The following is a 23,017-nucleotide window of genomic DNA, read 5'->3' as shown; positions in this document are numbered from 1 at the left end:
AACGCTAAGAAAGAATCTCTTGCTCTCTGCTTTTAAGGCACAGATATTCCTTCATCCTCTCCCCATGATATGTGCCCTGCATTGAGTCTGGACTGAAATATGACATTGCATTGTACCCTGTTAAATTGCCACTGATTTAATCTTATAAAACTTTTTGTATGCAGACATTAATGATCCCCTGACACTGCTCAGTAAATAGCATGAAAGACAGTGCAGTTCTTTTAAATGGTTACATTTTCTTAGTGGTTGTTGTTGCTTTGGTATTATTTTTAAAACTAGCACTGAGAAGTAGGGTTTAAGATGTTTTCAATCACTGGTGTTTAGCTTTTATCTTTAATGAGCTGGTATTTGTATCCTCAAGTGCAGCCCTAAAGTCTGTTTTAGGAGCCTCCCAATGCATTTATTGCAACAACAATAAAAAAAATATTCTTGTAGGAGAAATGGCCAGTCAAACACTCACCTGATAGGAATTTGGAGTATTCAGGCTGAAAGAAATGCCTTTCTTTTTCCAGTGCATGCCTCTAACATCTGACTGATGATAGCATTCAAACTTCTTCAGCCATAAACTCTCCAGAGGCTGAGACACAATGAACTCATGAACTCTGGTGTTCAGGGAGGATATTTTTTGGTATGGAAGGTGAGCAGCTCTAAAAGCTCTGAGAATGTGTCTCCCTCTGAGATGTTACTCATTCTACAGATAGCAGAGACTATTATCCATGCTAAAGCTGCTGATTAAGGTCTTGTCTTTACTGAGAATGTGGCCTGATTTTAGCTGTCAGTGGACAGCTGCTGAGCACCGTACAAATGCTAGTCCAACTGAAGTACACCATTGTAAGCCACTATTTTTACTGAAAACCAACATGATTTGAGCTAGGGGTAAACTTGTACAGCAAAAAGCGTGGATTTTCCTACTGCTTCTAAGGTTTGCTGGGATGCAGTTACACCAGTGGCTGAACCTGGGGCATACCTCCACTGTAGATAACACTATCAATAATTTATATTCACTTCAGACTCTTTGGATACCGAAGTAGAGCTTTGTTTTGAAAATCTGAGTGAGGGCAGCAGTATGCTAGGGCTAAGCTTGGTTCAGTTGGTCCTCAGTTTGGAGATTTAACTAGTAAAATGAAAGATCAAGGGACTGTACCTAAATTCTCCGTAGGAAAGACTGACTTCCTACTCCTTGATTGTAATATGGTAATGCAAAGTATACCTCTATGGTTTAATTGTCCTTCACTAGAACACAGTGATGTATTCTTAAAATCCTGAGAACTGAGTATCCTCTGGGTAGCATAGGGAAGTCTGACATTTGTGCATCAGCCAGTTCAGTAAGACTTTAGGTGCTGATCCTTTGATACGGTATTGAGATCCACAGGGCATGTGCAATTCTTCTGGAAGTTCCTAGTGCTTAAAATACTCAAGTGGGAAGCAACAAGCCTGAGGCAAGGAATATTCTGTGGGATAAGATCAGTTTCTGCTGCCTAGAAGCCTTTCTTAACTCTTTGTGTTGAAGCCATATTGGAATGTAAGTAGGACAGCCTCACTCACTGTAGTTATTTCAGAAAAGCAGTAATCTGTCTTAACAATGTGTGATGTTTTAATCGAAATAGTTAAAAGATGCCATTTTCCCTACCTATGAATACATACATTGCCTTAGGAGTGGGAAAAAAGTTAACATACTCATTTTCTTTCATCAGAGTATCACATAACTAAAAAAACTAACCTCAGAATGGAGGTACAGAGCAGTTCTTCTGTTTTTCTTGTCTTTTCTTTCTGCTCCCTTCCTCCTTCTCTCTACTGTCTTAGTGTAAACATTCAAAATGGAAAGACTTTTCTGATTATACTGAGACAAAAACCCTAAAGCTAAACCAGATTGTAGAAAATTTCTCGCTAGAAAACGAGCTTCTTTACCTAGAGTTTCTTCCTCTCTTTTAAATCCTGCGAAGTCCTATGTGAAATCATGTGTCACAATGGAAGCAGACTTCTGTAACATGCGTAGTGAGCAAAGAGATTCTGCAGGTGGCCATGCTCAGGCTGTAGTCACACGGTTCTTACCTAGCTGAAGGAGACTCATACAAGAGGGCTGCTGGTAGCTTATGTTCATGGACATTACCACCCTGACAAATATATCTTTGCTGTCTTTGAATACACGTGGCATATGTTCTTGTCATTATAAATACATTTCCGTATCATGCTATCAGAAATGCCTCTGAACAAAATCATCAGTGACAAGCTGAAAAATATACTAAAACCATAAAGTACTTTTTAAAAAAAAACCTATGGCGATCCAAGCACTTGCCTGTGCTTAGGCAAAGACTTTGGGTGGAGGTTTGAAGGGAAGGTAAAAAAAAGATTGTTAAGACAAATTTTGGGGAGAAAAAAGATCACCCTGATTGATATATTGCTGTCAAGGTGTAATTATTCTGTGACTACAGCTTTAATTCTCCACTCACTGCTAATAACTCTGTGCCCTGAAATCATGTCCTTATTTTTCCTGTAGAACTGAATTTGTAACTTTTCAGGCTGAAAATAATTTCTTGAAAACAAGGATTGAGGTAATTCAATGATAAGTTGCATTTCTCAGTCAGACTAAAAACATCATTCTAGGAGGCACGAAGTGCTCCTGTTCCTTTCCTGGGGTTAGTCTTCGAAACTCTGGCAAATTCAGTGTCTGCATTAACTCTCTTGCTGCTGGCAGTTATAGCTCAGTCATGCAGCTGGTGCTCTGACTCTGCAATCTGAAGTTTCTCAGGATTTCCTTGATGCAATAGGGCTCCAGGGACAGCTGAACAGCCAAAACTTCCAGTTTCACATTTGTATTGGTAGAATTGCAGTATTCCAATGACTAATACAAAAATTTGGCAGAAGGTAATGGAAAGAACATCAGCTGCTTAGCTAGTCTCAGTAACTGTATTTAACTAATTAAAAAGCTATGTTAAAAAAATCAGGTGAAGTTCTGGTCTAGAGCTCCCCATTTTGCACAGGAGGGTGTCATAGGAATTATACCTCTGTTCTGCCTCTTCTTGGCCTCTCCCCTCCTTATCGCACTACTCTCCCTTCTGAACCTCTTTTTTTTTTTTAAACTTTTGGATGGTATGTATCCTCCCTTTGTTCATTCAAAATGTGAGATAGGGACAGGCAAGCATCAACTGTTGCGTGTTTGTTTTAAACACTGTCTTTCAAGAAAGAACTTCAAAAAGGCAAAAGTTTTCTCAGTTCTCAGAAACAGTATTCAGTTTTCTTTCTACTCTTATCATAGCCAAAAAGATTCTTCCTCTACATGGTAAATAAACTTCCCTCTTCTGAAAGGGTCCTTCCTCACCTACATAGGTTCTTGACAAAACCAAAGAACACTTTCTTCCTTAAAGGCAGTTGTGTCCATCAAAAAAACTTTTCCTTTTTCTTCCTCTAGATTTTCTACCTTTTTGATTTTATAGGATGGTACATTGTGGCTTCCACCCTCTCTGTTCTCTGCGTCTGTAGCTTTATTTCCACTTTAGGCATACTTCAAAAGTTTTGCCAAAAGAACAGTGTTAGGCAGAAGTGCAATCCCCCCATTTACCCCTGCCCTCCTTAATAAGACAGAGGTACTCACTAATTACAGCTGTACTCCTAAACTAGAAAAAAGGTCACTTTGCTGGTGAAACATCCTCTCTTCAGGAGGCTGTACTGCCAAGAAACTCTGAGCTACCACCAACAGTTTAGTTCTGCAAGTGCATGTACCACCAAATCCTCTTTCAAAAAATCAAGGAACCTATTTCCTCCTTTTTTGCTTCTCTCATTTTTTTCTACAAGTGTTTATTCTTTCACTGTGTAACTGCACTTTTAATTTGTACTTTTTTTTTAAAAGAAGGGTATGGAAGCATTATACAACATGTGCAACGCAGTGTTTTCAATTACATTTTAGATTTTGAGATTAGAACCACAAATAATTATCAAGTGTTTTAATGTGACTCCATGTAAAGGCCTCTGACTGTTACAGAAATGCCCACGAAAAACACCAGTACAAATAATACAATTAATCTTGAAAAGGGGTGAAACCTGCCATCAAACTCCGCTAATTATCCTGTATTAAAAGTGCCATTCCTGCTCCTCCTGAAGAGACACAGCAGGGGATGAGATTAAAAAAAACCAGGCGCGTGGCGATCTACCAGCAGTTTTGGCCCATTGCATGGTCCCCAAAATGAAGGGCACATTTCTGGAGAGAACACCCCTGCCACCTGAGCGTTATTGGAAAAACGTACCGGTTTGTGTGTGTAACGCGTGCATTTAGGCGAGCGATTCGGGCATGTGTGCTGGCTACTTTGACAGCCGAAATATTTAGGCCCAGCTCCAGCCCCGACGGCCGGCCCGGGCAAGTCGAGGCAGCAACTCCTGCGAAAGCAAAACCAGTTAACGAAAATACCTTTGGTGACATGTAACCTAACTCGTATCGACTATGCTGCTTTGTATACAAGTGTAATAGACGTCGAGGTGTATCACTAGCAGGCTCATCCAAAAACAGGCACTAAAACGTGGATCTGGCATTTTGGACCGTTTCCTCAGTCTGCTTTTAGAAGGAACTTCCAAGTGTATTTCTTAAATTATATTTTGCATTTATTACCGGTCAGAAGTGTAAAGTTCAGACGTTTTAAAAATAAATATTTGCATTTAAAGTAAAACCGCTGCCGGGCGTGTTCCTTGCCGTCACCTCCCCTCATCCGGCCGCCAGGGGGCGCCAGGGGAGGGCGGGGCCGTCGCTGCCGGAGGGAGGGGAGGGGCTCAGGCTCCCAGCCGCGCCAGGCCGGCGCTGTCTCCCCATTGGTTGAGGCGGGCGGCTTCGTGCCTATTGGCTGCCTAACCGACGAGAGGGGGCGGGGCGCTGCTTTCGGCCCTCTCCCCCGGCTGTCTCCTGGTGGCGGTGAAGCAGCGGAAGTGACGAGCGGAGGGTGGGCGGGGCGGCTCGAGCTCCCGGATGACCGTTGTGAGGGGTGGGGGGGGGCGTGCGCGCTCTCTCCCGTTCGTTCTCTCTCGTTCGTTCTCTCCCTCTGTCTCGGCGGCGTTGCTGTCGTTACCGGCCCGGCCTGGGGACGCGGCGGAGGGTGGCCGCTGCAGCAGCCGCCGGGGGCCACAGCGGGGGAGAGCGGCGCTGAGGTACCGCCCCGTCACTTCGGGGGGAGGCGGGAGCGGCCGGGGGGTGTGTGGGGCCGGAGAGCGGAGCTGCCGGGGAAGGGGGGGGGGGCGGCTTCTCTGTGAAACCGGTCCAGAAAGACGAGCGGGGAGGGTGGCTTTACCGGAAGGCTTTAAGGCTGTGAAGGTGTCCTAGGGATGAAAGGGGTGGTTTCGTCTGGAAGCGCGTTGAAGCAAAATCAACTTAATTCATCCGACTAACCCTTCCGTCCCGCCCCCAATTGTTTGCTGAAAAGTACCGTATAAACAAGAGTTGGATTTTTTTTTTTTTCATTGTGTGCAGTGAACCCGTTTTGCAGGATGAGCACTGTGAGTGAAGAAGTTAAGCCAGAAGATGGCAAACCGGAATCTGAAAAAAAAATATTTTTTTGTGAAGTGAGTGCTTTTCTTGATGGCTTTTCGGACTGTATGCTAAAATGCAGGCCTAAGGTGTTAAAGACCATGCTCTTAGAAATGCAGACCTAAGCTCGATGTAGTGTGGCAAAATTGTAAGTGAGAGAAGCTGTTAATGCGGAGAATAACGTGGTCAGTCTCTGGAAGAGCTGCTTGTCTTAGGATTTGGAGAATTCAGTTTGTTATTTAGCAGTCACAGGTGCAGTATGATGGTCCTTAACTGTAGTCTTTCAAATCTCTGTTAAGTATTTCTCATAGGCAACTGTAAAGGCTTATTTATCTGTAAAGGCTACAAATCAAGGTCAGAACGTGTTAAACTTGTCAATCATATAGTCTTCTAGCAGTGAGGTTTCTTCTGGTGCATTAAACTTCTGGGACAGTATGTCAAGAGAATAGGCAATATTAGCATATACTAGTCATTGTTTTTTTTTTAACTAAAGATAGTAAGAAATAATTGTAGATCTGTATTGTCTTCCATTAATTATTGTAATGGTGTATGTGTGTCTGTGGATCTTAATGAAATGCAGATGTCTTCATTGTTTTTCTGATCCCTTTGACGTAGCAATGAACGGAGTTGCAGTTATTCTAGGGCATAATTTTGTCTCCATTCCTTTCTAGTCACTGTATGGTCATCCCTTCTTTGCTTTCCAGCCTGGAGAAGTTTAAAACAATAAGAATCCAGAAAGTGATGGTAGGAGGGAAGGGGGAAGCTCGTAAAAGATTCGTACCACCTAGTATATTTAAACGTGTATTTAAGTATCAGTTGAACAGGTTTGCCCGCTATTTCTTGTCACTTTAGTGGTATGCTGCTCTCCTAAACGTCACGCAAATTGTACTGTTTAAGCCAAAGAAGACCTTGAGAATTATGCTGTAGAAACAGATGTACTTCCAGTTCTTATAACTCACCAACTACAGAATATCCATAGCATAACTGAAGATGTGCTTTCAATTTTTCTTTTAGGTTTGTAAAGTTCCATGTATGAGTTCTCTAAGTCTTCAGTCACACTATCGTGGTGTAAAGCATAAAAAGGTAACCTTTTTCCATATTAACTGTATATGCGAATTTAATCATAAATCTGGGATTCTTGTAAAGTTCAGAAATTGATTTCCGTGGCTTCAAGTGCTTATCTTACTTATTGGTAGATCTGTAACAGTAATTTGCTTGAAAAATCCCAAGAAAAAGATGAGGTGGAAATCTCACAACTCTGTTTTGACCAGCATGTAACTTGAAACATCAACCATACCTAAAGGTAAATGTGTGTTAATTATGAAATTAACGTTTGAATTACATGTAAGTCACAGATGGTGAAAGAATGCAAACTTCTGGGTTTTGATACAGTCGGTAAAAGTACTGCTCTGTTTTCCAAGTCTACATAACTCACCTGTACTTTGAATAAAACTAGCTTACTTGTTACTTTGATAGTAACATCAATTCAGATTTTGTGCAGGAGTTACATAGGCTTAACTACCAAGTCCTATGGTTCTGTGTGTTTGAAGCGTCTCAATAACAACTTCCTGGTTTACTGCCTTTGTGTGTTTTGTACTTAAATTATTAGACAACGTTCTGTGAGGATGTATTTAGAGATACGGCTTTTATAAATGTTGTTTGACGGAACTTTTGACTGTTGATTGGCTAATGATTATCTTTTGTTTAAAACTCCATGCTCTCAGTCTATGAAGTTGAGACATACTCAGTTGTACTTTCCTCTGTTACTTAGGATTGCTGTCATCAGATTGTATTGTTGTGGCACTGAAGTGCATGCTCTGATGTTTCCTTAATGACATTTTATTCTTCCTGGAACACTAAAGACTAACTGCAATACTGTCTTTCTCAAGTGTTTGTGTGCCCCTTTCAGTTGTAGATGAGGGGCATCTCCCCACCTCTTTGTTCTCAAAACAGATTAATAGTATTTTTTTACCTGTTTGCTGATCACTTTAATAGCATTGACTTTTGTGTCACTGGCTCCACTTTGTCCAAACACTTTTTTTTTTTCCCCCAGGGTTCAGTCTTCTTGTTCCCTGTTGATCCAATAGAAGTGTACAGTAATGTAGTATTTTTCATGTCCTGCCAAATGTTCTTGCTTATGCAAGGAGTTCCTTTGGTTTTGTGGTTGTTTCTTTTTTATTTCCTAGCTAAGCTTCATAGCAATCCAGTTATTGCTTTTTCTCCCTTTTAAAGTCGAAAAACTAGTGATTATTAGCAAATCTGCATGTAGTTTTCTTTCTGTTTCACTCTGAGAAATCAGTGTACACTAGGCTACATCTGTCAAAGTTTATTGAGTTAACAAAGAACTGCAAACTGATAGTGAACGGGAATCAGGCAGGTTGAAAATGGGATGCTTAAATGTTAGTGCTGGTGTGTAGAGTCCTGGTAAGTCACATGACTGCATTTCTGTAGGGATAACTTTCCAAGATCGTGTCATCATTCTTTTCAATTACCTCTGATTTCTCACTTTAAATTATGAAATTTATTGTATGTTTTGGCAGAAGATCAGAATTCATTGAGTTATCTCAGGAAGTTTTTGTATGACCAAGCTTGAAGTAACTGTGGAAGTCCTGAGCTTATGTTCCTTTTTGATACAGGCTAGGTGTTGATAGTGAATAGATCTTAGTTTGTTCCTTACTAGAGGAGTTCCTGCTCAAAATAATACCAAAGGATGTCCTGACAACATAACAAAATGAAGAGATGATAGTTCCTTACCTAAATCGTAACACTGGCCAACCCACCAGCCATTTTTTACGACTTTAGTCAGATTACTTTTTTTTTTCTTTTGGCTACTCATTTGTTTTTAAAATGGCATTGGTAAAGATACTTTGTGCTTGTGCTCCACCAGGGGAAGTTTCAAAAACACAAGAAATAACCCTTCATCAGGAGAAGGACAGTCACTGGGAAAATTCCAAGAAACGAAGTAAACACTTGCTACATGTGTGAAATGATTCTCATTTCATTGGTCTACATTTCCTATAGCTATTCAAAATAAAATGTGTTATTTTGAGTAGCTGGTCTATTAAAGCTTGACTATCTGACAGATTTGTAGGAATACAGCAGTTGACTTTTTGTGTAGATGGTTATTGTATCTGGTTTTTTTGGTCACCTGGGTAGTTTGGGTTTTCTGGATTTTGGATAGGTTCATAAGATATTTATCTAGATTACTTTGGCATACCTTTGTTTCATTTCTATACATTGATTGGTTTGTTCACCTGTATATTGTTACCATTGACTCCTAAACAATAGCATCAGAATGCATAATTTCTTTAAAGATGCCACTTCACAAGCATCTAGGCATACTTCTTAGATAAATTGTACCAAATGCATCGCTTCCATAAAACTAGGGAGATTTTTATTAGTGACCTATGTATAAAGAAAGAATGAAAATTACTTTTTTTTTAGAAATCTAATTTGTATGTGCTACGCTCCTCAGACTCCAAGAATATGGCTTTTGATGAGTTAGAGAGTTTTAGGATGTTCTTCCTGTACTGACTCTCAATCTGGGTGTTTTTGAACTGACAGTGCCTAACTCATTTGCTGCTGGAGGGGAAAGTGTAAATAGTATCTGCCTCTTGATGGCAGCTTAGGCAGACTACCCAGACTTGTTATAAATTGGACAGAAGTTTACCCAGAATACTTTGTTACTTCCAAAACTAAAAGAGAATAAACCTATACCTAAAGCCTTCTCGAATTCCTCTGACTGTGTTGGAGGCTAATAATTTGGTGCATTAAACTTAGTCTCTGTTCTTAGAAGAAAGGGAGTCCTGAGTTTTCATTTGTATTTTCATTTCTACATTTGCAGGCTTAATGCTTGGTAACCCACTGGATTGATGTGTGATTGATTTCAAGGGATAGAAATAGATTGGATGACACATTGCATCATAAAATAGAAGTAATTTAAAAGTATTTCAAGCAAATGATTAGTAGTGCAATGACTTTCTTTGTAGTTTGTTACTAGATTAGGTTTTATTTGAAGCCTTTTCCATTTGCACTTTGAAATTTATGTGAATATTTTTTTCCAAACAAGTCTCAGAGTAGGGGCTTTAGTCAAATAATAGATGATCAGTTATCTAATTAGATAAAATTGTTGCTACTTGCATTCTGTGATGTATGAAACTTAAACATAGAAGTTCTCAAGTCTTTGAATGCTTAATTTACAAAATACTAGGTAATATTTTAATTCTATATGGTACCTCTTCAAAGTTCATTTAGTTTCTATCCCTGAGAGTTGTTTCTTTGTTGTGCCAAGAGTTTGTATTTCTTACTGACTTCAGTGTTTGTGACTATGATGCTTTCTGTGTCCTTGAACTGGAGCTTGAGTAATAAGCAGAATACACATCTCATTTTTAATAGCACTGATAACTCATGAGACCAAGCCCCTGTAAAAAGTACTGATGGACAAAAGGTTGTGGGGTTGGGATGATCACAGTACAAGGCTGTGTATATCTTGTGCATTGAGTACCTTATGACCTCTGCGTAGTTGCATAATTATGGAGTTTTTGTGGTTTTGTTGCTGAATAGATATTGATGGGAGGGTGGAAGGAGACAAGATAGTGTTCATACATGTGCATGTAGTTCTTAGCTCTTTGGAAATTGGAATTGGCTCGTATTACATTCTTTGAAAAACAAAGTTGCATACTACTTTTAGCCGTTAGTAATGGGAGATATAATGCATGAAAGGTGGGTTTGGGTTTTTTTGACAGCTGAGTAAAAAGCAGGCCCTTTGAGGGAGCAGTCCCCAAATAATTAAAATATACCTGCTGTGCATATATCTGGAATATGGTGGTATGTGATATATTTTATTCTGCTTCTGCAAATATGCTTTAGCTGTATTGCTCAGTTTTTAGAGAGGAAATCCTAGAGTGGAATGTCTTTTTTCCATGTATTTTAAACAGCCCTTTGCAGGTATGGCACCAGCAGAAGAGTGTTGCCTCTTCTGTGAAGTGTATTTGGAGCAGAGATGAGATTGTTGTGGTTCTATTAAGGGTTCAAGGCTTCTTGCCCTCCCTTCATAACTGGGGATAGATAGGGTAGAAATGACTACTATGTTCCAAAAGGAGAGGAATCTGCATTCAGGACTGCAGCCTCATTAGAAACAAGGAATATTCAGATCTGTGAAGAGCATTTGTCTTTGTCTTCACCATTTCAGTGTTCTCATTTCTGCTATACCTCTTGCCCCTGGTTGATGTGCATCAGAACCTGTGGTTGAAAATACAGTTACAGGAAAATTGCATTGCTGTTGTATTGCTTATGTTTGGTCTCAAAAAGCATGCTGTTACTTTCTGCAGCTTACCTTCATGATCCAAAGAGGCTTAAACTGTAGAGCTTTTCTTTTGAAAAAACAAACAAACAAACCCCCGACCTTGATTGCTTAGTATGAGCTTGAAGAATTAAAATAAATAGAATTTCTGTCTATGGGCTGCTAACATCTAGCTGATATGATTTTAAGAGAGTATATATTTAGGAACAACTAAATTATGTTTACATAATACATAACTATGCATGTGAAACTGTTTTGTTAGATAACCTGTGAACTTGAATTCTGTGGAAAACTAATTATGCAGTAGCTCTTACAGATTACAGTGTGCGTGGGAAGTTTGAACCCTAAACACCAGCGGTTTTTGAGTTTTGACTTTTCAAAGTTAGACACTTTGTTAAAAGTTACCCTAACTTTTCATAGTCTTAGCTCAAAAACAGCTGTTGCAACTTGCTTGCAACACATGACCCAGGACAGAGAGTAAGTTCCTTAACTAATGTGTGAGAATCTTCATTCCTGATGTAGTTTTGGTTTTTTTGCTTCCTGCTTTTTTAAATTTTTTTTTAAAGAAACCTCAAGAAGGGGTCACAAATAAAATGGACCCCTTAGCTTCAGTTGTGGGACTTCATTTCTAATACTAACAAAAGCAGTAATCCAGGTGCAATCAAAGTCAAAGTTGATTGGCCAAAAATGGTCAGGAAGAAATTCTCTTTGAGCAGCAGCTCACAGTTGCTAATGTTTTCTTCACTTGTCTGAAAAGTTAGGTATTAGCAGCTGTTTGTTGTAAAACTGTGGAGAAGGACAAGTACCAAAACCCCTTGCAACAGCATAACCACAAGGGAGACTGTGTCTGTATTCTAAGCTTATAAAATCCTGCTGAGCTCATACTATACCACCCACTACCTGTGGCGATACTGGGACTTAGGTAACTTTCTTTTTTATAACTGCTATGAAAGAACAGCTATTTGGCTTCTTAATTAACTATTGTGTCAGTCTTGCTTCCTATTGAATTGTCAACATGGACATGCAGCATCTCTTCTATGCCACTGAATACTGAAAATATAGCACTCAACTCTATGGACTGCACTGGGCAGACAGCTGCTTTACTGGTAGAATGATCATGTTTATTTCATTCTTGTAAATGGCAAGTTTGTGTTTATTTGCCAAAAAATTCTCAAAATGAGTCAGGATTGTTTTAGGCGTGTTCTGAAATGGAAATTTAAGTTCCTCTTTTCCTTAGAATCTGCCAAAAAGCAATCTGTTTGGATTCAGCTAATGAAAACCACTTTTCCTGTTCTTCAAGATATGAATGAACTTTCAGGAGATTTGGCTAGCCTTAAGGTTTAGCCAAATCCACTCAAAATGGTGGGGGGGCTGCTTTTTGTTAGTTGGTTTTTCCTTTTGAGGTGAGTTTTCTTTTTAGTTGGAACTACAATTTTTGAAAACTCAGGAGCTGTAATCATGCAGAACTCAAGGTTTTGTCTGGCATCCTTGATGTTGTGTTTCAAGCCATAATCATCTCTTAAAACTTCAGTAATAACAGAGCTTTCTTGAAATTAACCTTGTATTAACTGTAAGTACACATTTGTCAGTACTTCCAGCTTTTGCAGAAAATGATAAAGGCTCTAATTTTTCCTATTTGATAATGGAAACTTTGGCCTGTAGTGTAATTCATCTGCAAAGGCTTCTCAGGAAGTACAGGGTTTTTCCTTCAAATGGTGCAGCACATTAATTTCTTTTTCTTATTTTATTTTGGGATGACTTGCATCTTCATAATTAAAGAAAGAGAAAGCCCTGAGACCCGAGACTGTCTATTGTAAGTATAACACTTTTTTCTTTCCAGCCTCCTAGGATAGGTATTGCTTGGGGATTTTAATGTTTGTTACTTTTCTAGTAGTTCAGGTATTTGCATTTGCCAGATTTATGTGTCTATAACTGTGTTTCTCTTTATATGCTGAACATTCTTCTGAGATTTCTATCTAGTGAACTGCTGAGCTAAGAAATATTTTAGAGCATGAAACCTTAATTATGCCTTTCCATATCTAAATATTTGTATATCTGTCTAGTAGAGGGATGGATAGTCAGTATTTTAGTTTCTTAGCTGCCCAGGCTAAACTGTCTCCTACTTGTCTGTCAGCTTTATGCACTCATTGCTAAGCCTCAGGCAGTATGGTAAGAAGCTAAATCAGCAGGCTAACACAGCATTGTTGCACATGCAGCTCTACCAGTGCTGGAGTTGCCTAGTTGCATCACAGGAATGTTCTGCCTCTCTTTATTGTAGTGGACTTGGAGTAGCAAAGACCTATTGAAGGTAAACTCAGTTGTTGGGGTATCTTTTCCTCCAGAAGCTGAGAACATGAATCCAGGCTGTCGTATGTCAATGAAAACAAGAGTTGTGGTGAAAGGTTGAAAACGTGGGATATAACTAGCTCACGGTGGAAATGGAAGTCTTGTTGTAAAGGCACTGATGATGACATACAAGATTTTCAAAGTACAGGAAGCAGAGAACATTGGCAGGTATGGGAATACAGATAAAAACCAATGAGCAGATTAAAAACCAAAATGGTTATACAGTCAGTCATCACAAGAAATAAGCGTTTTGCTTCTACTTTATTTTCTTAGCCTGGCCTCTTAAGAAACAAGGCTTACATTCTGGCTTTGTCATCTGTTCTCCAGTATCTTTTGAATCTCTCAGCCTTTTTGAACCAAGTTGATCAAGGGTTCCTGAAATTACACATCTGCACAGAGAAGAGAGATGGTATCAATCCTCTGCTGAGGGAAGTGCTGCAGACTGAGCTCACTACTTACTGGATCCTGAAGAATCAACGCAAGAGAAAGATTTAGAAAAGCAGCACTGGTCAGAGTCCATTGTCAAAGAGACTGAGCTTCATTAGCTGCTCTCATGGTTTGCTGTTGACAAGAGAATATCAGTGCAAGACATGTCATTCAAGTATGTGAACAATTATGAGACATTTTGCCTCGGCAGACATGAGTACTGCATGTAGATCTTCTCTTTTTAGAAATAATGGTAATGAAGCTCCTTGACAGAATTTCTGCAAAAGTTCTGAAACATACAGGTCTCCTCAAAATCCAGTGAATTTGAGCAGTCCAAAATTCCTTGGCAACATCAATAGATTTGTTTGGCTATGGGCTAGTGTTTTTAGTGGAAGACAATTTCTAGAGATTTCTTTGTATTTCTTGTCAGAAACAGTCACTAGAAGTAATACTCCTTAACTGAAGAAGTTCTTGCTTCAAGGCCATGAAATCTTGTTTTGGAGGAGTAATGTAAAGGATGCATGGGACAGAAAGTGAGATGAATAAGAGGACAGGAGGTGTGGCAGCAAGACTGTAAAAAGAGTGGTGGAATACAGGAGCCTGTTGCAAAGACATATGCCTTTAGAAAACAGTACTGCTTAATGTACTACAAGCTCAGCATTTCATGGAGAATTCAGGTTAAGAAAGTACGCTTGTTATAAACACTGCATCTCTGGAAATGTCATGGGTTACATCACAGTTAAAAGATTCTATCTTATAGAATGAGAAGAGATAAGTTAAAATACCTGATTATTAAAGTGAAGAATCTAGACATGAAATTTTGGTAAAGAAGTTAGAGCTAACTTCTGGTGGAGTCCCAGTATCACAGGGTACCACATGTCAGAAGCATTGCAAGATGTGCTTTCATCCAGAAAGTTCTGTGCCTCAGCAATCATCATGAAGCAATCAACATCTGTTACTTCTAATATGAAATGATTATTCATACTATTGATGTCTCCTTTATTCTACTTTATTCATATTGAATTCTGCTTCACTGAAGATCCAGATGTGGGAGGCAAATTTGCAAGCCACTGTTAGGGTTTATTTGTCCAAATGAGGCTGAAATTTGGCCGGATGAAGTTTATTTGTATTTTTTAGTTGTGTTGGAGTTTGTTGGTTTCTTTCAGGTAGAAGGCTTTCTACCTGAGTAACTTTTCGAAGATGGCAATTCAGATTTCATTTTGGGAACTGCAATGCAGAGTTATGTATTCAATATATATGCAGAACTTCTCGAAACTTTCCCATGGATGTTAACAATTATACAAATAATTCTCCCCTAAGAGCCAGCAGATCCAAGAAATTCATTGTACTTTGTCACTGAGATACAAGAATAAATTCTGAATTTGCTTGGCCTTTGTTTTTTCATTTTAAATCGTTGATTATTTTTTCTACAGTTTGCAGATGTATATAGTAAGCATGAACAAGAATTATACTGCATTTGTGGAGTAAAGTAGTGAAGTCTTGTGAATGAGCATGGAAAGTATGGATATTCTTAAATTAGGTGCACTATGTAAAGTATGAGTCTAGTGTTATTTCAGGATATAAATTAATGAGATGCTTCTGTCATTGCTGCTGGATCTGCAATCTTATTCTAATGCTCGTGTTATCCAGTACTCCAGTGAGAGTGAAATGTGGCAGCATTTCACAGAGCTGGAGGTCAAAGAGCCGGGAACAAAAAAGTACGGCTGTTATCAAAGTGAAGGGTGAGTTTCTTGGAAATCACTTGGGACAAAATCTGACAAGTATCTGAAATGTACAGTGTCTAAAGAAGAACAAGTACTTCAGAGGATGCAGTTTAACATATTTAAAATGTTTTACACCAACATGTGCAATTTCTTCCCTGCTGCAGAATTAAAAAAAAGTTTCTTTGTCAGTAGGGAGAACACCACCAATGCTGCTGTCATTTGTAAACCAAAATTAAAAAAGACAAATGATTTTGATTCTGAGTGTTTTCAAATGGGACATGCCATGTATAGTATCCTCTGTGAACTCATCAAAGGTAACTTGATAATGCAGAAGTGATGACCGTGAGTAACCTGACTGTTTAACTGTACGATCTTGTTGGCTTTGAAGTCAGTTAAGTCAGGAAATTCATCTGTTGCCAGATGACTGTGTTTGGAGGCATACCATTTTCTGTAAGAAAGACACGTGGATACCATGTGAGTTTCCATATGGCAAAACCTATCAACAAGTTATTTTTGTGGTAATGACAGAATCGGATATCTGGGGTGGTTTTTTTGCATGCTCTCCAGCAGTTGAGAGGAGATCAACTTAATGGAAGATGTGGGAAGAGAAGATCCTGAAATTCTAGGACTTTACTAAGAGAGTTAAACCAAAGCTCAGTTAAGTATATAAATTCCAGTTGTGATTTTGTTGTACAACGATAGAATTGGACGGATGGAAGACTTCTTTCAGCTCTAGCTGAGGCAGTTGCACGTACTTGTTCAGGGATAAGGAGGGGAGGAGATTGAACATTGCTTTCTTTCCTGGCACCTTTTGCCCAAAGCAGACAAGTTTGGAAAACTTTTTACTTTGAGCAAGGAGCATTAAATGGTGGGGGAATCCCAATATAGTTGTTAGGCAAATGTTCCCTGGGCAGTAGCAAAATCCAGTGGTTTACTACTAAAACAAGGCAGCTCAGGTAGGAGGCATAGTATGGAGTATGAGCCCTATTAAAGCCATTTCTGGACTGCCTAGCTTTATTGGTGAAATTAATTTGGCACAAAGAAGAGTGTATTAATGGAATTTTTTTGCACAGCCTATGGAATTTTTCTTGTATTGCAGTTAGCTTGCAGTACTTCTCTTGCAATGATACAAATGAAAAGTGTAATAAGGGATGTTGTAGGTGTTTAGTTGCTGGATCTAGCAACCTGCATCTACGTTCTTCAACTTAAAATCTTTAAGTAGCACCAGGAGTAAAGAAAGCTTCATTATAGTCATTCTGTAAAGCATGGCGTCAAGGGGAAGAATTGGATCTGAAGATAAGCTGCATTTATTTAACAGCACTGACTACAAGTTCTTTCTGCAGTGAAAGCACAAATGTCATGTATTCTGCCTTGAGTTCACCAATGACAACCTTATCAGTATCCTGATCACTATTTCAGCTTTATGATAAAAGATAAATTTATTTAACATGTCCCTCCATGCTCAGTGTCCGTCAAGCATTGATTAGTACACCTGAAGTTTTGGGGTGTAAAACTACTGTTACCTTTTCAAAGAAAGGAAACCTGGAAGTTCTTTTGAGTTACAGACTAGAAGAGAAGATATTTCAGAAACCGTAATAACAGAAGTACTAAGACTGAACACTACTCCAACTCCTTTTCCACTTCTCTCTTGGGGAGTTCCCCCATAAAATGGAATATAGAGTCTTTGTGTACTTCACCTCTTGTATTCAAAAGTGGATTTGCAATGCTGAGTCCAGTACCTCTTTGTTCGTCTGAGTAACTGGATTGACAGTGTCTGAAACTGTCCTGAAGTTTTGAAACATAGCTGTTTTATTTCTGGCAGTCATTAGGAATGTGTGTTCATTACAAATACATGTATAGATGTAAAAGGTGGAGAACAAAGAAATATGTTCAGCATTGTGTCACTGAATATTGAAAGGAAAGGGTTTTTTTTTGTTTGTATAGATAACTAGTATCTGGAAAATATCCCTTACTAAATAAATTCATTAGTTGGAAGGGATTTCCTGAGACTGATTAGGTGTTTTTCTACTTCCTGATTGAAACAGGACTACTGCCAATGCTGGATCATCACCTGCTTACTGAAGCCTTGGACATCTCCAAGGGCAGAGAGTCTGCTACCTGTGTTTAATCAGTCCGTAGTTGCTTCTCTGTCTTAAAGAGGAATTTTATCCTAACATCTAATCTGTGCCTCCTAAGCAACTGTTTCTGGCTGCTACTTATGCTGTTGTCACATCCCCAAAGGGTTTGACTCATCTTTGTAAGCTGCTGTTCAGTTATCCATGTTATTAGATCTCCTCTTAGCCTCCACTTTACCAGACTAAACAAGTCCAGCTCCCAAAACTGTTCTCCCAAGTTATTTGCCCTGGGTTGTTTATCTTGGTAGCCCTTCCGCTGGACCATCTCTGATTTCTCCACATCCCCCTTGAACTGAAGGAGGATGGAAGTAGATAGCCTCACAAGTCCCAGATTATGGAGGATAAGACTTTCTGAAGTATGCTGCCTGTACAGTATCTCAATAAGGAGTTTGCCTAGTTTATGGGAGACATGCTTTTGGCCAATATTCAGTTTGGCATTCATCATAACTCTGAGGTTCTTTTTGACAGTGTCCCTGCTCAGTCAGCCAGATCCCAGCCTGTACTTGTGAATGGGATTGTTTCAGCTGCAGAACTCTACACTTACAATGTTTCTTAAGGTTTCTTTAATCCTTAATGTTCCCAAGGGCCTGCTCAACTGAAGCTCTGACATCAGTTATATCCCCTAAACTACTACTGTCTGTGAATTTGCTGAGGGTGTTCTATGCATCCTCAACCAGGTTATTGATGATGATGATAACTGTTGTGGGCCCTGGAATCAGTTTGGGGTACTCTGCTGCTTACTGAATACCAAGAGGCTGGGCTGTTGGTCGTTGCCCTTTGAGCCTGGCAGTCCAGCTGATTTTTAGCTCACTGGTCAGTGTGATATACTTTAAGGGAGAATACTGTTGTGTTTTGGTTTTGAGATGCTTAAGAAATAAAACTTAACATTATTAATAGCATTATGAAGCCATGTGGCTAGTAAATGTGAATTAAATGTTAGCCTGGAAACCTGCTGTTGCTGAATGGGAGAGTGTCTTCAAGATTGTAATTGCTTTGTTAAACTTTTGCAGGCTGCAATGATAATATTTGCTAAATGCCTTTTTTTTTGGTCAAAAAAACACCCTACCTCAAACCCCCAAAATGCTACCTTTGGTGATAGTAGCAGCTACAACTTGATTTTTAACTTGACTCTATCTGTAAGTCTCAACCATGTTAAGGCAGACTGCAGTGTGAACTGCTTCTGGTGCAATTCTCTGCAAATACAATTTGTTCCTAGAAGTAAACAGAAAATAAAGGACTGAAAATCTTATTTCACAAGTACCTATTTGTGTCATTTAGCATTTGGCCATGTTGTCAGTCTGCAGATGCTGGACCTGGAATCTAACTTGGACTTGAGGCATTAACTGAACAACTCTGGAATCAAGTAATTTTTGTACTTGCAGAGTACCTGGAGCTCTTTTGTTCATGCTACCAGAGACTTTGAAGCTTTTTACTGAAAAAGATGGGTAATTTATTGTAAGAAATCAAGGGAGATATGCTTTCTCATAGCCCTCCTGTATGCTGATATTGCAGAGTTGTTTGCAAAATGTTTACAACTTTGATTTGATTTTAAAGCTTTGATACTTGTCTCTTAACTGCCTACCTTGTGCAGAAAGAGGCAAAAACCATTGATGTATACAACATGTATTTGCCATGACTGTGGAAAATTTCTTCACTTCAAAAATAGGAATTACATGAGTGTATACGTAGTTAAACTTTCACTCCAGTAAATGAGTACTGGTGTGTCATCTTGTTTTAATCATGAATGCTGCAACTTAGAAAATACTGAGAACGTTGTTAAAGTGCACTTGTGGTATGTCTGTGTCTGTGGATTTGAGGGAAGAGGGGGGCAAGGGAAAGAAGTTCCAAAGGAAGGGAATGGAAGTGGCTTTACAAAATCACATCTAAAACTTCACTCTGAAGCTCTGAGTGATTAAGAATATATGCAGACCCCTATGTAAAAGAAGATGCAGTTTAATGACTTTATGAATTGTCTCTGGGTTTGTGTTTAGGCTCTAAATGTTTAGACCAGAAGTTTTCTGTTGGGTACCTGTGACACAGATCGACTGTCATGCACAATACTGCATAGTTAAAATAATTAAAATAACTAGGCAGTATGAAGAGCACTTAATCAAATAAAATTTTAACTTCTGTGACATTCATGTGTTTGGTGTATTGTGTTAGTGGGGAAGGGGAGTGGAAATGAAGACTTTTTCTTGCTTAGAGCAGTAAAGTTACAAAAGGAAAGTGTACCAAGATGGAATACTGCTATTACTGAGCCTATATTAAACTGTAAAATGAAGATAACTGTTCAATTCTCTAACTTGTTTGGATAATCTACTAGGTACTTAATAAAAGTAAGTGAGAAGAAGTAGACTGACTGTCAAACTATTATCCTAGGTCCTCCAGATCCGGTCCAAACTCCGATGAAGTATGAAACACAGAGACCAGGTAGCTGCATATAAATGAGCTAATGTCCTTTTCAGGTGCAACTTTGAAATCAATGGTTTTCTTTTAAGGATGGCCAAAGCAGGTGGTTGATTATGGCTTAGGAAGAAGCAGTGCAAGTTACCAAACATTTGAACCATTGCTTTCCTTTTGTGCAAGGTTAATTTATGTAAGAAAAGATCTTAGGAGAATATGAAGCTACAAGTATTTTTACATAAAGATGTGCAAACTTGAGGCATAGTTTCTGTCTTCCAGTTCATCTGATAACATCTGATATCAATTAATCTAGCTAATGTTTTTTTAGCCAGTGAAGTTTTCAACAGAAAATTTTGCAGCATGCATGTGTGTACACATATGATACAGTGAAAGTTTGACAAAACAAAAGCATATAAACCAGGAACAGTATGGGTTGTTTATTATCAAGATGATACTAAGACAAGAATATTTATTTGTATGTTAGGAAGCAAGAAGAAAATAGCCGTTATCTTGTAGAGACCTTTAACTTTTTTCTGCACGGATCTTTCCATACTAAGCTTAAAAGACCACATGCCTTTCATTGTCAGCTTGGGAACAGCCAGCTCACACTGAGAGCTACTGCACAGGCACACAAATGCATGAGAAATGCATAATACATTTAAGTGTTGGTAAAAATCTGTCTATGGAGATTGATTACGTGGCACCAGCTTGTTACATATCGACTCTCACACTATGCTACTGCTGCGTGTCACCTCAGACAAAAAACAAAACAGCAGAGAAAGATTTTAACAAGACTGTGAAGTTCTGGAGGGAGTGGGCCACACTGTTCCTGTGGCAGGAGGTGTCCCATCAGGTATTTTCTACCACAATTAAATTGCAAGAGGTTTTCCGTATAAATTAATGCTAAACTTTGTGAATTTTTTTTTTGTGTGCGCAGCCCTGGAGTTTGACTTGGTGGCAGCACAAGCATATTCCTAATGGAATAAATATTTAAGAACAAGCACAGAATTCCCTATCCTTCTGAAGTTTTGTTTTTTTTCTTAAACCATAACGTGGCATCCTAGGGGGAAACAGTAACAGTTCAGTACTTGTGGTATTTCTACTCTTTGGCTCCGATTTGAAGAAACGAGCAGTGTTTATGACTCTTATGAAATTCATCAGTCAGTAAAAAATACAGCTGTATGTAATTAGGAAGATGAGTTCTGTTTCTGCACATTTTTTTCTCAGATTAAAAATATGTATTTCAACACTTCGGCATGCTCTTTTATAATGGTCAACACTTGAATATGCTTGCAGATACATATAGCTGAACTCTGCTGGTGCTCTGAGTTGACCAGGAATACTTCAAAAGTGGTTTAGGTGGTGCAAAACCCAAGCTATTCAAACTCAGTGAGGAGCTAGATACAGCCCTGATTGACATACTGCTAGTTCAGAGTCAGGAACATACTAACTGGGATTGTGCAGCTTCTGGTCTGCCCAGAGTACAAGAGGCATTTTCTATATTAGTGAAGATTATGTGTTCTTTATTAGACTTAAGGCAATGATTCCTGAACTTCAGGACTCCAAAAAAGCAGTCTTACTATGCTATACGAGTATTAGTGGTTTAGGGGAAGGAGGTGGCTTGGCTTTTTTTTTTTTTTTTTTTTTTTTTCCCCTTAGTATGAGAATTGACATGGTCTGGGGCATGCTATGAATGTGACCTTGGTATCTTTCCTCAGTAAATTGGATTGCGTTAGAAGGTCTGTTTTGCTTATTTGATTTTCTTCTTGAAGACATTAATTTCTTGCATGTAAAATTGTTCTGGAAAACAGAGAGTGTTGGAATCTCTTTGTGAGTGACTGAGGTCTTGCGCATTTTCTTTATGTGTTTCAGAGTGCAAATTAATTTTGTCCCCCTTAAGTCTCCATTAGAAACTCCTTTAAGATCATAGAAATTATGTGCAAACTGTCAAATGTGTAATATCTCTTTATCTGCATATTTTTTACTTTAGTGAAGAGAGGACTCACAAAGGACATAACCTGTCTGAAGGATTTTATGAATGATCCCATAAGAGATGAACCGCTAGTTGGTATGTTTTTTGTTTTCTAAATGGTATGTCTTTGAATTTGTGACCAAAAGGCTTTTGTTTTGAAATAAAAGGTGGAATTCTAGATATTGTTTCATTTTCTGTAAGCGTATTGAATAATTTCTAGGATATATCTTCTCTCTTACACCTTTTGAAATATAACTTATTACACTGAGTACCATAAAGGCCACCTCTTTTATACACCTTAATTGTTAAGACAACTCATTTGTGAAGAAGCCATCTTAGTAAAGAAGCTTTGCACAGATCACAGAATGGTTGAGGTTGGAAGGGACCTCTGAAGGTCATCTGGTCTTAACCCCCTGCTCAAGCAGGGTCACCCAGAGCAAGTTGCTCAGGACCATGTCCAGACAGTTTTTGAATATCTCTAAGGTGGGAGACTCTATGACCTCCCAGGGAAACCTGTATCAGTGCTCAGTCACCCTCACAGTCAAAGGTGTTTCCTGATGTTCAGACAGCATCTCTGTGTTTCGGTTTGTGCCCTTTTCCTCTTGTCCTTTCACTGAGCTCCACTGAAAAGAGCCTGGCTCCATCTTCTTTACACCCTCCCTTCAGGTATTTACACATGCTGATGAGATCCCCTTGAGCCTTCTCTTCTCCAGGCTAAACAATTCCAGCTCTCTCAGCCTTTCCTCATAGGAGAGATGCTCTGGTGCCTTCATCATCTGCATGGCCCTTCTCACATCCATATCTCTTGTACTGGGAAGCCCAGAACTGGACACAGCATCCAGGCACAGCCCTACTGGTCCTGAGTGGAGAAGGTGGATCGTGTCCTTCAGCCTGCTGGCAACACTCCTCCTCATGCAGCCCAGGATACCCTTGGCCTTCTTGGCCACAAGGGCCCATTGCTGGCTCATCTTCAACTTGGTGTCCACCCAGGTCCTTCTCTGCCAAGCTGCTTTCCAGCTGGTCAGCCCCCAGCGTGTACTGGTACCTGGGCTTGTTCCTTCCCAGGTGGGGGACTTTGCACTTCACCTCGCTGAACTGCATGAAGTTCCCGTCAGCCCAACTCCCCAGCCTGTCGAGGTCCCTCTGGATGGCAGCACGACCCTCTGGTGTATTGACCACCCCTCCCAGTTTTGTATCATCAGC

At 39.3% G+C, this 23,017-nt stretch overlaps 1 protein-coding gene across 9 annotated transcripts in view; it reads left to right on the top strand.

Annotated features, from left to right (window-relative positions):
• The first annotated feature begins 4,977 nt into the window (after nucleotides 1–4,977).
• The window catches only part of LOC142028872 (uncharacterized), a 38,948-nt gene continuing 20,908 nt past the window's right edge, over nucleotides 4,978–23,017 (top strand). Inside the window, exons 1-8 of one of the 9 annotated variants that reach the window (XM_075022788.1) lie at nucleotides 4,978–5,130; nucleotides 5,450–5,541; nucleotides 6,521–6,589; nucleotides 12,588–12,621; nucleotides 13,151–13,322; nucleotides 13,482–18,884; nucleotides 19,819–19,869; nucleotides 21,833–21,910. In XM_075022788.1, coding sequence (XP_074878889.1) covers nucleotides 18,881–18,884; nucleotides 19,819–19,869; nucleotides 21,833–21,910 — 133 coding nt within the window. In that variant the 5' untranslated portion in view covers nucleotides 4,978–5,130; nucleotides 5,450–5,541; nucleotides 6,521–6,589; ... (1 more) ...; nucleotides 13,151–13,322; nucleotides 13,482–18,880. Of the gene's footprint in view, nucleotides 5,131–5,449; nucleotides 5,542–6,520; nucleotides 6,590–6,702; nucleotides 6,810–6,859; nucleotides 12,622–13,150; nucleotides 18,885–19,818; nucleotides 19,870–21,832; nucleotides 21,911–23,017 lie in introns of those variants that run through there. The other 8 variants (XM_075022787.1, XM_075022790.1, XM_075022786.1 and 5 more) reach the window with 8 other exon arrangements.

This window comes from Buteo buteo, chromosome 3 (genome assembly GCF_964188355.1).
Source record: "Buteo buteo chromosome 3, bButBut1.hap1.1, whole genome shotgun sequence".
Classification (NCBI taxonomy): domain Eukaryota; kingdom Metazoa; phylum Chordata; class Aves; order Accipitriformes; family Accipitridae; genus Buteo; species Buteo buteo.
Note: the sequence above shows the minus strand (reverse complement) of the source record. Positions and strands in the feature narration are given on the sequence as shown.